This window comes from Strix uralensis, chromosome 6, assembly GCF_047716275.1.
Source record: "Strix uralensis isolate ZFMK-TIS-50842 chromosome 6, bStrUra1, whole genome shotgun sequence".
Lineage (NCBI taxonomy): Eukaryota > Metazoa > Chordata > Aves > Strigiformes > Strigidae > Strix > Strix uralensis.
Window position 1 is genome coordinate 23,025,838 of NC_133977.1, and position 15,089 is coordinate 23,040,926.

Genomic DNA, 15,089 nt, shown 5'->3' on the forward strand with positions numbered 1-15,089 from the left:
CATCAAGCCATCTAATAGCATATTTATGGAGGTTTGTTTGGAGAAGTATTTGCTAATTAAATATACTATTTATCACCTACCTATGATTTTTATCACCTACCCAGTAGGCTATCTTTCTGGACTTCCAACTACTGAATTTCTAGCAATCTGAACAATTACTATTTTTGAAAATTAATAAACCCAGAAATTTTTTTTCCTATTCTTGTGCTAGCATTTTCTGTACACTTATGACATGAAAGATTCTTTCCAAAGTTTACAGCAGATTTATAAAAGATAATGGGTTTAATGGTTTAAAAAAACGATTCTTTGCAGTACTGCAGGCCTAGAAAAAAAGATGGTTTACTTTGAACCATCAAAAAGTGAAGATTTTTTGGGATTTTTGAAAGGGGAATCAGATCCCAAGATACCGATTTCAATATCATGGCAATTTCCTATTGTAGAAAAGCTAGCAATTTTATACCTGATACATTTTATTTGTCTTTGGTTTTGGAATTCCAATTACTAGTCCATTTGCAATTTTGCATTCTAAAAAAAATTACTCGGAGTCACGGTAACTTGCCTTCTCAAGAAGCTTCCAAAGCATCTCAAAGTGGTTTTCTACCATAGGTGTTACATGCATCTTAAGACACCGTGCAAGATGATTTAATGCTTTATCATACTACATGATGAGGGTAATCTTAAAAATTTACTAAAGGTTGCCTCTTCCACGAAACCTGATGGTTCATGTATTTTTTTTCCCCTCTCTTAGGTAGCTTCCTCTCTTTTCTTCTAAGTCTCCCTCATCACAGTTTTCTACTCCATTGTCCCCAAGTCCATTAATTTTTCCCTTCATCAAAGATCATTAATACTTCTCTCTTTACATCCATCCTTTAAAATTCTTCTTCCAAGTGTCACCCAGAAATTGGATACAACAGAGATTAGCACTGTAGGAAGCCACAGGGTAAAACAGGAAAGCTTTGCCCTCTCAGAAATAACAAATTATGTGCTCTCCGTTTGGTTCTGTGCAGCAGTTGGAAGAAGCAGTGAAGCTGGCACCTTGTCACTGTACTGTGGCAGAGACAATGAAGAATCCGCCTCTAATTCTTTTTGACACAAAAGAAGACAGGAGAGAGAAAAACCATGACCACCTTGATCTTCAGTTCCCCCTTCCTGTGAGAGCAGGATGACAGTGATATTTCCTGCATGTTGTGGCTGAGCAGAAAAGTTAGTTGTATCAGAAATACTGAACATTCCCAAGAAAATACCTACTAGTCCTCAGAGTATGATCTATAGCTCAAAAATACCTTAAAAGAAAGAAAGTAGCCTTTAACGCAGTCGAATCAATACCTGTCATAAACACTACATTTCCTTTAAAGTTTATATGATTGTACTTCTAGCTTGTCAGCAACATTTCCAAGTACTAAGTGTAATTCTCTTATTATCAAAGCAAAGAAATACTTATATCCTCAGAACTCCCATCTGCAAATAAAAAAAAATAAAATTAAAAAGTGTAAACTATAAATGAAACAGTGACTAGAATTTCTTTCCGAAAACACTGTATTGAGTTACTAATGAGTTTTTAAGAGAGAAAACTCTTTCAAATTACTTACACCTAGTGGTTTAATGACAGCTATGCCCACCTTCTTGAATTTTACTATTGCACAGGAAGCCCAGAGTGTTGTCCGTTTTGCACTTTACCTCCTATTTTCTTCATAATTTGCAGACATACTCTAAAAATCATTGGGAATTTCCATCTTAAGTGAAAAAATACGCAGAACTAAGTTCAACAAAGGTAGCCGTTCCTAACAATCTCTAGCAAACACAACACAGCTGACAGCTGAATGTCACAAATGGGGCCTCAGAAACAGGGCTTAACAATTTTGTTTAAGATCACAAGTTCCCAACCAACACTTGAGCCACAGAAGAATGTCCATTAGCTGCTATAAAAGCAAAATTGGTAGGGCTTTGTGATTCAGTGGAGAGCCTGAAAGGCACACACAAGGAGACACACACCAATACACTGGAGAGTAATATAAATTCTTCAATTTGAATAATTTCCACTCTTTTTTCTTCCTCTCACTAATATGAAATCATGTTTCGTTTCAGTTAAAAACATTTTTCTGCTCTATATTTAATCATGTTCACATTTCTTTCCGGTTTAGCTCTCACTACTCTTTACATAGCATCCAGTATGATTTTATATTGTGAAGAAAAAAAAATTCTGTAGCTAGAGTTGTTTTGTCCCACTGTTGTTTTCTTTAATCTTTTGTTCGATGCATGGAAAGATGCTAACCTTTCTGTGCTATCTTAACCGCAGTGATCAGGAAGCAAAGCAAATGAGATTTAGTAGATATGTTTCTGTTGTCATTATTAAACTTCATATGCTTTGCTATGTAGGCAACGTGTTTTATTTCTCTCAACTTGAAAGAGGTTTCTGTCTTATTGTTGCAATTTATTAAGGGCAAACAATCTAGGGCTTATAATAGGCCTGTAGGCAGAACAAAGCCCTTGTCAAATGGAAGGGTTGGCTGCTCAGCTGGGTAGCATGTAAATGTGCAAAAAGAACTGTTCCGTTCAAAGACACTAGACATGCTTTTTAAATAAAACATCTCATATAATTGAGAGTTGCCATTTAAGTGTTGTGTTGGAAATGTTAATTTAAAAAAAATTAATTTAACTGAAGAGTTGCAGTGTATTTTTTGTAAACTCTCACAATAAACAAAATCCCACATATCACTAAGGTTTTTATTAGAGGTTGAACATTGTGTTTCTAAAATGGCAGTTTATTGTAATTTATAACACTGTGTTAAGCAAGTCAGGATAAGTTCACTGACTGCTGTATTCACCTGAGCAGACCGTGTAAACTTGATCTTCTCCAAGACATATTTTGGGTTTGCTCTTAATATAAGAGATCACTCACTCTGTTACTTTGACATAGCATCATGTCTCAAAAAGTAAGACAGTTTCTCATTCTACAGCTCATTTAAAATTTCTCATTATGTGCCTCCTTTGCAAGAGCTGAAATTAAAATGACAGATAAAGATAACAACATAATAGGCATTTTTTTCATGCACTGGTCCACTTGGGCACAGGCAATTCTTTTTTTCCTCTTCTGTTGAAATGGATAATCAGGACAGTATCATCAATTAGATTTTTCACTTTAACTTTTCATAATGTTTCCAGACTTCACTATTTGGCAAAGACAATTGGGACAGATTTCTTTATTTTTTCCTCTGGCCTAAAACTCAAAACCCCCCACTTCCCAAACTGTTACCACCGAAGAGTTTATTAAATGGCTGAAAAAGACAGCTGGTCCCACCATCTGTTAAAAATTTTCAGGGGCCAAATGAAACAGGTTACACCTTTAGCCATGCCAAGTCTTCCAATACCCCCTCCCTCTCACAGCCTGTGGAGGGCTAATCTGAATTTCACGCTCTGATTTTGCTATTGCTAATGTCTGAGCTTCTTATGTGTGCTTCTTGTAGTCGCTTATATTAGTTCTCTAGCAGTAACAAAAGATCTCCTCTCCTTTCAACCTAGCTCATTTGCAATCAACAGAATCCTGGGTCTATAGTCTCCTTTACAATAAGATACTGTACCTTGAAGGAAACCCACAGAGAACCTAATATCTGACTTTTTGGAGCAACAGAGAAAACGAGGGGTACATTTCTGTTGTTTTGCAGCCACTTTTCTATAAATGCTAATGGAAGTAATTCAGATGTGCCAACAAAGACAGAATCTGCAACACACTGCAGGTGTGAGGGGGCTGAAACAAAAGGGATGCTAACCCTAATGGTATTTCTTGTCATTAACAATTCTTTGATGTTCATACTCGAGGCTCTCTTTTATCTTGTAGTTTTTCAGCCATCTTTGTTAACATGCAGTGCAACTAAATTTTTTTTTTCCCCTAACCTTTAAAGACATCTGCAAAATGTTTATGCTAAGTTAGTTTCCATAGCATCTTTCTGTAACACACATTGAAGTAAAATGAGATAAAGCTTGCAAGGTTATTATTAAAACATCAGTAAGTTCCTATCATTAAGTGAAAGGAGCAGATCAATAAAAAGAAGCTCTTAATGTTACTTTAATAAGGATGAGTTTCTTGTAACGGGACTGGGGATTAACTTCAGTGTAACAGAAGTGGTGTTTATAATATAGCAGCTCTGTTGATAAGAACCAGCTTGTTTTACTTGTACTCATTAAAAAAAGAACTACAAATACCAGTAAGTTCCTATATTAAAGAGCCTTTAACAATATAATATATTTAAGGACATTCTAATTTTCCAGAAGGGATTTCTCTACCACTAAGTGGGCAATGGCATTCAGTCAAGGCGCTGTAGGTGGAGTATCTCCATATCCATCTGTCTTTCCATGATTTACAGATGGAAAAACGCTGTGTCTTTTAAAATGTTCAACTCAGTAGGATGACAGTAAAATGAAATGAACAATCAAAGCACATAAGATGCCAATCTGAACTACTGCACAGCACTACCAGCAGACCCAGCATTTTGCTCTCATCCCATTGGTCATGTCCTGTTAGATCACATCCCATTTTATCACAGTCTGTTGCATTATTGTTGCAGCATGCTGGAATGTTAAATGAGCAACATAATCAATCGATACCAATTTCCAATTGGAATTCAGCTGTAAATCTGCACTGAGCTAAAAATGCTGGAGATTGTAATACAAATTATCAAAAGATACAGTTTTCTGAAGCCTCACATTTTGTTTTTCTTTCAAAACTTCATTTCTAACAGATCAATTTAATCAAATAAATTAAGTCTGTGTCTGCATTAAGTACAGCACTTATCTTTGAATTTGAATATAAACTTCCATCACTCTAATCCTACAGAACAAGAACAGTGGTTACATTCATATTTTTTCTTCTTTTACAGTTTACTTTCATCTTGAGGCGTAAAGGCAAACTAGGAACAGTGTATTTAATATATTGTCTTGTCCCAAATTTCAGCTGTACGGATTGATGGACTGAGCTGCTTCTCTTGTTTCATCTATAGCATTCAACTGTCTTAGAAATGTCTACGAGAACCCTGGATCTTAGATTATTGACTATTTTATCAAATTAACAGATTATTTTTAATTATTTTTCTTGCAATAACACTGAGTTCCTGGAGTGACAGAAATTACAAAAACTGAAAATTTCTGTTTCAAAGATTTTGTGACCTCAGTAAGAGTTCTGTCATAGAAGCCTTTACATAATCTCTCCTGTTGCATTAACTGTTAATTTGTTGCTTGTAACAGGGAGCAGCAGCAGCAAGAACAAAAAACACTGAATGAACTATGTCACATAATTTTGTGGAAGTACCTCCTCTGCTTTCCTCTCCCTTTGCTAGGGGCCCCAATGTAGCACCTCCATATTGCCATTTCCCAGCTATACAGCAAGGCCATACTCCAGCATCCAGCTTTCTGAGCATCACTTCCACTAGAACCACAAGACCCTGCTATCCCTGTCCTGGCCTCATCCATCCCCACCAGTGCATTACACAGCATGGCGCCCCAGTTCTGCTACTCCAGTTTTAGACAGGTCTTCATCAGAGACTTGCCATGATCAGTAGCACAACAATATTTTGGAAACAGCCCTGACAGGCCTCTCACCCTCCCTCCCTCCCTTGTACTCCAGCCCAATGGATGGCATCCAGTCTTTGTTGTGGTGATATTATTTTCACCGAGAGGTCAAGACTAGACTTTCAAGCCTACTTTTCACTGGTAATGGGTCAGAAATTGGGACTTGGGTCTTTTGCAGAAAAATACAAACATGTTGATCTACCTACTTGCCATCTCCATTTGCCAACTATTTTATAAAATACTATTTAAATTAATGAAAAAATAATCTCACTCTGCAATTTAATTAAAAAAATAGGCCTGCCAAACAAAAGCAAGGAATTTAATCTATTACTGGCCTGATCAATAATATGTAATCTGGTTTCTGGAAACATTACTCCAAGATGTTTTTCACTTATCTGCTCCTATGTCCTTTAGCATCATAGCACATGCGTACTACAATAAACACTTCCCTGATAACACAATGTATATATTTACTGTTCTGACTGATACTGGATTTATACATGTAATAAAATAATTTCCAATAATTCTTGAGAAATCCATTAAGATGAGTTAGGGCATCAGCCTGTGTTTAAAGACACAGTGCACTATTATTATGAATTGTTGGCCTCCTTCCTTACCAGTTCCAGCGCCCAGCACATTGGAGACAAAGCGTCTCACTGAGTTCTGTAATCTTTAGCTCTGGACCAGAGGACTGCTCCCCGGCCTTTGGTTTTCACAGCATCCTGTGCTACTTCTGTCAGTCTGGGAGTCCTGCTTTGTTGTCAAGCAGAAACATTTTCTGTTAAGTAAGTGTTCTGCTACAACTCCTTCCAGGGTGAACAGTCTTAAAGAAAAGGCACATTAATGAAATTTATTTCATATTTTTTGTCAGAGTTAAAAGCAGGATGGATAAATTTATTACATGCCATGTCTTGTGCATATATTGGTACTAAAACTACTTACCTATTTCTTATAGGATGATACTTTTGTGCCATATGGCTTTATTTTTAATTGTATGTACTATATGTATCTGGTTAACCAGAAGACATTTAAAAATGCCAGAGCTTGGTTGTATCTCAAAATTCTCCTTCCATTTTGAGAAAAAAAACAGAAATGAGAAATAAGACTATGGTAGAGTTCAGTTATTTATCTCATTGCTAACTATTTTACAATAAAAAAGCAATGCCCCTATACAATTACAATTCTTACAAAAGGAGGGAAAAATTATTCAATTATAACATTACTTTTTTTTTTTTTTAAAAAAAGGTGAAATTTTAAAACTGGGACTTAAATCCCATTTTACATCCATTTAAATTTGGTGTAAAATAGCTATTAGTACTACCCAGGCATCTTGACCTCCAGACATTTGCTTCCACCACAAAACTATCTTCTTACTCCCTCTCCATGAAATCATATAACTTTTTTCCCAAATTATGTATTTCCTAATTTTCACTAAAGAAGAAACTTGTGAAGAAACTCTACTTACAGTGATGGACCTGAGTTCTAAAATGTGAAATTTGATCATCTGTCCTCATATGCATGAAATCAAGCAAAGACCAATGGATACTGAAAAGAGACCATTGTGTATTAAAACTGCAGGCTTTAGGCATACATGTCTTGCACTATCAGAGACAACCACATGACGAAGCATAGGAAACTCATCCTGTTTTCCTACTGTTTATTGAATTCAGTATCAGATTAGGCCTAAAGACACTACATATCTTCAATCTCTTATTTATTTTTAATATCTTCTATATTTAAAACCATACCTGTTTTTCATGGATAGAAGATATAAATAAAACCAATTCCTTCACAATCATGGATGTTGGTTATGACAATGAAGGTGAAAGATTATCCAGTCAAGACTATCTTTAAATAAAGTATAGCAAAAATTGAAGAGTTCTAAATATAGAAAGTAGCAACACTGGGAGATTCCTTACAAACCTTATGGGGTGCAACCATTTATATTCAATGAGAAGTGCACTGGGGGCATGTAAGAAGTAGTATCAAGAAAGTAAACTGGTAGCTCCTTTTTACCCTCTGACAGCACAAGTCAGAAGGTCGCCAACTCAATTAAAAAGGACCATATTTAAATACATTCCTTTTGTTTAAAACTGAAACAATAAATCCACTTTGTGTTTGTGTGCATGTGTGCGCTGTGTATAGCATTTAGTACCACAGTATCCCAGAAGTCAGGAACTTAGTGGAATTAAAACACAATGAGACAGTTGCTTGGAAGTATAAACATTCACAGTTATATAAAATAAGGAAGAATATAAGTATATAATTATATAAGCGTTATGCTTATATTAGCAAATATACTAAATGACATAAGATAATCAGTAGTTGCCCACTATTAGGAAAAAATTTTCCTTCCAGGAAGATGACTTTGTAATTGTCCAGTGTGGGTTACTTTCTGTACCTACCACTGAAAAACTTGGTTTTGATTGTTACCACCAAAAGGAAAATCAACTTTTGGTCTGATTTGACTTAGCCAAGTCTTTAGCTTTACATTACTTATAGCCATATTTTATAAGCTTCTAAGTAACAACTACTCCTTGGATGGTCTGATAGGGGCCACTTAAAAGACCTTCAGTGCACAAAAGCCCTTTCCACCACTCTTACAGTGTATGGGTGAGGGAGGTCACAGTGGGGGCAAATTTAAAATGGCTGCAATTTACTCCTATTCTAAGGTCCCTTTATGTTACTGAAGTGATGTAAATGTTTAAGTGAGAAGTACGTTTAAAATTACCAAATGAAAGGAGCTAATCTCCAAAAGCTCCCTGCCCGATTTTTGTTGACACAGAGAGAAGTTTTTAAGCTGCCATAACTGAAAGGCAGAAATTGTCCTCAGCAAGACCGGTTTCTACTGCCATTAAGGTCTACAGAAGAAATCCACTAAAATCCTTTGTTGAGCTTCACCCTTTTCTCTCCCATCTGCTGAAAACTGTTTAATATATTACACAATGTCTAGGAAATTTTCTTCTTCCTAACAGGATTTAAACTCTTTACTTTTATAAAATATTAAGAACAGGATATGTTATGAACTATTAAGCAAAATACATTAATATTTCAGGATAATATACATGAAAGGAAATAAATCAGAACAATGCTTCAGTGGCATCAAAACCAAATGAGAAAATCTAAGCAATTCACGTTGATATGCTCCCACTGACCATGATCATCACACTGATATGTCTCCTGTACTCCTTTTCATGCACAAATCAATCAACCCGAACACACACATCTATCAATGTGGGAACAGAAGTTCAATGCTTTGGCCAGTTTTAATGTGACTGTATGGCTCTACAGAGAGCTGATGCTATGGCTTTTAATAATCTAAAGGCATATATGTGCTCTAAAATGAGGATGAGAGAAGGCCACCTCACAGGGCCTATCTGGTGAGAGTAAAGTGAATTGATCAAAAACAAGCGAGGAAAGGGGGATAAGTTATGAAATAATAAAATGCACAGACAGGCACAGTTTTTAGCCAAGAAGTAGCAAGAATGAAAACATACTACTCAACAGCAGCTTTTAAATAGTAATTTCAGTATAAAAATATTAGTGACATTAAACTAATTTGAAAAATTATAGCAGATGTAGATAGTGGCATTACATATAACAAGGAAAATACTGTATTTTACTATTTTACCCTTTCCATGCAATTAAAGACTGCTTAAAATCCCTTTGAAGTCCATTTCTGATGGCTGAGATTGATACAAGCTTAACAATTGAGAAGAAGAAAAAAGAAGAAACCTAAAGAATGTACTTAGGGAGTGTTGGCATTTTGCTTGTGCTTTACTATTTAATGTTCTGAAGCTGTTCTTGTTATCTCGGGCCCCCATTCAGCAAAGCACTTAATCATGTGCTGAAATTTCACTGATTTCAGTGGGACTTAGGCTTTGGCTTAAATGCTTAAATGATGAATTAAATACTATTTTTAACTTTCCTTTACTTCTTTATGAAATTAATAGAACTTATCAGAGTAATGTATTACTCAGTGTAAGGTAAACTGTTTTTAGACAGGTGACATAATACCTAACTGGAAACCTCACTACCATTTAACTAAAACAACTGATAAATTCTAACTACACATAATAGTGTAGGGATATGGTGTCGTTGAGAATGGTCAGTGTTAGATTAATGGTTGGACTAGACGATCTTCAAGGTCTTTTCCAACCTTGATTATTCTGTGATAATAATGATATGAAGTGCAGTAATAATAAATCTTTATTTTCCCAAATAGTTTTCAAAAAGGAAGGATGAAACCGCAAAGCATCGATATTGCTAGAACTCTGTGTGATCTATGCCAATATAAGAATAGAGTAAGTAATTTGACTCTTTTAAAATAATGTTATTTTCTGTCCAGATATGTTACAAATTAATGGAGAATTTATATATTGCATAGGAAAAGTTATGTTATTTTTGATAAGGTATCATAACAAATACTTGTTACATTTTGAAAAAATGTAAAGAAACTGATCTGCACACATGCATGCATATTAGTTGCCATTCATATTTGCACTGCATTTTTGAATATCATTAATTCATCTGCAGCTACTCACCAATTCTCTGTTGTTTAAGGAGTCCCTAAATTTTAAAGGCTCTAAACAGCCTTTAAAGTACATCTACCCAGATGTAGAGCAGAGGAGAATGAGGAGTGAACTGAAGGACTTCTATCTCTGGCAGGATTTTAACTTCTAGTTTCAACCTTCTGTCACCTTTTGGGTAAAGAATGAGTAAAGGATTGTTCTTCCTAGAACAGCTGAATCCTTCTCTCATCCTCATCTGCTCTGCCTGGCTTAATTTCTATGTTTATTAGGAGAGACAAAGATTTGCTGAACTATCTATTTCATTACCTTTTCTCCTTTCAAACCCTATTCTGCTTTAGGGGTGCCCTGACTGCCTTTGGGTCTCATTTGCCATGCCATCTTTCCTTGTCCTGTGGTCAAAAAGACAGTTGCCAGTGAACCCTGATAGTAAGAAATTCTGTAGCTTAAGGAACAGGTGTGAACTGCACCTCCACAAGGAAGAAGGTTTGTTAGCACACATCAGGGTAAACTCACTGGAGGGGAGATAAAAACAAGGATCATAATTAGGTCTATATAATTTGTGGTCAGATTTAATCAGCATGGTTTCTCAAAAAAAAAAAAAAAAGATGATTTTGAGCAAATTTGTAAGGCAGTCCACATGAACGTTTTATTTCCAAAAGTTTTTGACCAGAGCTTGTATGGAAAAGAAGCAAAGAATTGTTGCAGGTCATAACTGTGGCTCACAAACAGAAAGCAAAAAGTAAGATGAAATTGTCAGCTTCTGTGAAAGAAACGGTTACCAGCAAAGCATCTCCATAGAAAGTTACATATTGTTTCATTAAGGATTTGGAAAGAGTCAAAAGCAAATAGAAAAATTTGCAGTTGAAATTTTTTTCTCTGCTACATACAAGAGGGCTGTGGAAATGTAGGAATTCCTATAGCCCAGAGATACAGGTTAAGAAAGAAATTAAGTAGTTTAATGGATAACAAGAATAACTAGTCATAATGATGGTTTCAGTCACAAGGACTATACGAAGCAGTGCATGAAATATTAGCTTTAAAACTCTTTTGCTTCCTATACTTGAAATATTTCTTCAAGTTAAATTTATGGCAAACTAATACTTTATAAGAAAAATACTGACAAGGTAAATTGAGATACAATTATTATTTTAGATTATTTTACTCTGTATGTTTTTGTAGTGTTAAAAGCCATACACAGCACAGAAACTTACAAAGGATAATGTTTAATACCAGTCTACTGAAATAAAAAACATTTTCACTATGATTCCAAACAAAAATTTTTAGTACAGAGTTCTTTTAATCCAGTTCAGTTCCTTGATCTTATTTTTCACACAGCTCTACCAGCAGTTGTGCCAGCACAACAGAAGGGATGGCACAGGGTGGGAACAGCAGCCGGGGGCAGGGGGAGCAGGGAAGAAGGGGTCAGAACTGTATAAACTAACCTTGTTGCTAAAGAAATGTGTCCGTTACCAATATCAACACATGCAGGTAGTGCTGCTCCCCTTTAGTGGAATTGCTTATAGAGATACAGCTAAACGGGACAATTTACAGCTGCGAAGTAAGGTATAAATTAGTGAAAGAAAGTTACTAGCTGAAACTGTATTTTTAATAGATGTATTTTTAATATATATTTAATATATATATAACACACACACACAAAGTTAATTGGAAGAGATTACCAGCATGAAAATACTCTTACCAGTATTGGTCAATAGAGTAAGTGAGGTTCAGCTTTGAGCAAAAGACACACCTCTTGAAGAAGAAGATGGGGAACTGAGAAAGCTGTCATCTTCAGGGATGGATTCAATGGCTGACAATGATTTGTAATACTCATCGTCTCCATCCAGCACTTTGATTTGGCTTGAAAGAAAACAAACATTTATTAAGTTAAAAAATTAATTCTGTCAGTATCTTCAGAAATAGAAACTTCTCTGTGGATGTGAAAATGAAGAGTGCTAATACAAGAAAGGGAAAAAAAGATGGGATTATTTGATAAGAAAGACATAGCTCTTATACATACTTTTATTTTGCTATTATGATTATACTTTGAATGGTTCTGAGGATCAGTGAAATGAAATACAGTCTTTCAGTTTGGGTATACAGAATGATAGACCAACTATTTGCATCAAATGGGCACTTCATTTGAGCAATGTGGCTTTTTTGTCTGTGTATGTTCCACAAGTAGGGCATGATTTTGACAACATCTTTCAGCTGATGGTTCGACTGTGAATATGAGCCAAAGACCACATCACCGATTTTTGGGAAAAGCCCTATTGACATCAAGGGGCTTTCATTTTCCTGTGATGTATGATGAGCACTGCAGACCCATGTTGGTGTTTTTATTCCCTGAACAGGATACAGGCTTTTTTAAACTAGAGGAGGGAGATAAACCAAACCAAATCTTGCGCAGTCGTGCAAAATTTTGGGCTTTAACCTTGACTCAAAGACCTCCTATACATGTAGTTATATTCAGAAGATCAATAAAAACCAGAGGAAGTAATACAGAAAGTTCTTGTATATTTTTGGAGTACATGCATTTACAAAACCAAGCATCCATCAGTTCTCTCTGGTCCACGTGATTGATCAGTCAATGAATATTTTGGCAATTGTACAGTAGCCAGCCTGGCTTTTGTAAATAGTTTTCAGTGATTTCGACCTATCACCAGGTGATAACTGTTCATGTGACAATGAGAACTGACTCAGTTCAACAGAGGAGGAGTTTTTTGGGCTGAGTGGCCTCTCTGTCAGTTCTTAAAATGTGCTCCTCCAGGAGGGCTGAAGCCCATTGCGAGTGTGCTGCTGCAAAACTGGCTGGGCTTCTGCCTGTGTTCTAGGTCAGAGAACTTCAGTTTCAACACCCTTCATCTGGCACTTTTCACGAGTGCTAAATGCACTTAAAAACATGAAGAAAGCTATTTTTTCATAGTAGTAGTACTCAGAGAGAGCTGGGGAGCATATTTTGTAAGAATCAGTTCTAGTGTCTGCAGACAGCAGTACATGCAAGTTTTACATTTGCTTCTGCAGAAAATGTCCAATGTCAATGCGCAGAAATATGTTAATCGTTTATTTTTAGAAACCTCTCTAGAAAGTTTTGCATATTCTGTAATATCACAAAGGACTTCTTCTGTTTACAGTTGCTTAGAACTAAGAAGATAGATATTTACCCAAGTTTTCTTGGCTTCCTCTTGCTCCCTTGATATTCTAGAGTTCCCTGTGGAGAGGGCCAAGAACACACAGTCAAAGCAAAGCAGCAAGTCGTTAATTTTTAATTCAAAGTGATTTTGTGTTGAATGCAAGCAGATGCTGATAATATCAGAAGTCACAGCATAATTTTTTTGATCAAAGGGCTCAAGTGAGCCTGATGAAGCATGCATCTTGCTCGTCTTTGATAAACCACATCAATTATTCACCGTGAAGGCAGACATCCTGACATGAAAGCAACAGATAAAGAGCATAAGCACATGTTCAAGACGAGAGCAGAAGAACGTGGGGGTGGGGCTGGAGGGGCTGAAACAGGTATTAATAACAGAATTATTAACTGGAAACAAAGCCAGTAAAACAGCTTTATTGCCACTTTGAACTCACGTTTAACTGGTTATAGTACATGTTGTCCTCAGGGCTATTCAGCATTTTGGGCTGCTGACATCGTCGACGAGGTGTTCTCAGCTTCTGTTCAAGACAGTTTTCTGAACCTACAGTAAGATAACACAATTTAGTTTTAAGCTGTGCCAGGTGCTGTGAACGTCTTAGTGTATTTTAGTCTGTAAACAGTCTTTTCTTCTGTCCTATTTGGTCCTGGATTTATTAGCAAGTCTGTCCTATCCAAAGTAAGCACACAGAAACTTGGGGATCTTTGTTTCCTCTTTTGAAACTCAGTTCAAACACAAGTTTTTAAGCGAAACTTCATTTTTACTTTTATAACATTTTTTATTCTTCCATATATCTATATTACACAGCTCCTTATTCCTTTCACACTTTATCTTAGCATCTGCTGTTATCTAAGCAGGAAATGAGGTATATTGTGACTAGCTAGGGATATATCATTCAGCAGCAGCAAAACCGTTTTTCTACAGTAGACAGTAATAAAGTCTTTTGACTGATGAGACTTAGTCTGTTATAATCATTTTTAAATATAAAAAGGCTACCTTCTTGACACGGCTTGCTTTAATCAGAGTAATCGGACTGGTTTGGAATTATGCTTTCTTAATATAATTTGTGATGTGCTGTAAAGTAACAGTTGCTTACAGTCATCTGGAAAGCAGAGTTTAAAGATGAAGGAAATATTTCAGAAGGGGTGAATTTTGAGAAGAACTAACAGCCTTTTTATTCCTTTTTTTTTTTCTTTTTGTATTAAGGAAAAAAGACATTATGGTGTGCTGTACTTTATTTTACCAGGCACATCCTCTAGATTACCAGGAAAACTATTTTCAGGATAAATCAGAATCACTAGGTCACTAAAAGACACTGTGTGGGGTAAGGAAAGGTAATTTACTTTTCAAATAATTCTCCCCATGCCTTTGAATTTTCTGATACCTCCGTGTTAAAAATTATTTTAGTGACAGTATGAATAAAACCAGTTTTTGGTGGCACTGTAGGAAAATTATACACCTTATCACATTTGCATTCCATACTGCACAGGAAGCTTGCTCCGACACAGAAGACCAGCACAAAGATCAAGTAGCACATGAGTTCCTTTAAACACTTCAAAACTGAAGTCAATATGGCTTGTGCAGATACAGGGCTCTAATCTCACAAATCCACTTGTAAGATCAGGCCTTAAGGAGCAGGTAATATTACAAAGGAGGTTTATTATACAGCTAGGTTTACAGTTTGCAACTATTGTACTTTTCTGCAATTACTGAGTGAGGTAGAGGAGGTGGTTGAACTTTGGCCTTTTCAGCCAGAAGACTGACTGTTCTGGGAGATTTTCTCTCTTTCACTGTCTTTCTCCCTCTCAACAGCAGAATTTGAAAGACGTTAGTTTCCTCTCAGTGT

General features: G+C 36.0%; 1 protein-coding gene across 1 annotated transcript in view; it reads right to left on the reverse strand.

Moving 5' to 3' along the window:
* Positions 1–11,691: 11,691 nt before the first annotated feature.
* Positions 11,692–15,089, reverse strand: part of MYO3B (myosin IIIB) — a 214,168-nt gene continuing 210,770 nt past the window's right edge. The window contains 3 exon segments of the mRNA XM_074873256.1: positions 11,692–11,954; positions 13,259–13,305; positions 13,680–13,786. Of these exon segments, the coding sequence (XP_074729357.1) occupies positions 11,822–11,954; positions 13,259–13,305; positions 13,680–13,786 (287 nt within the window). The 3' untranslated portion in view covers positions 11,692–11,821.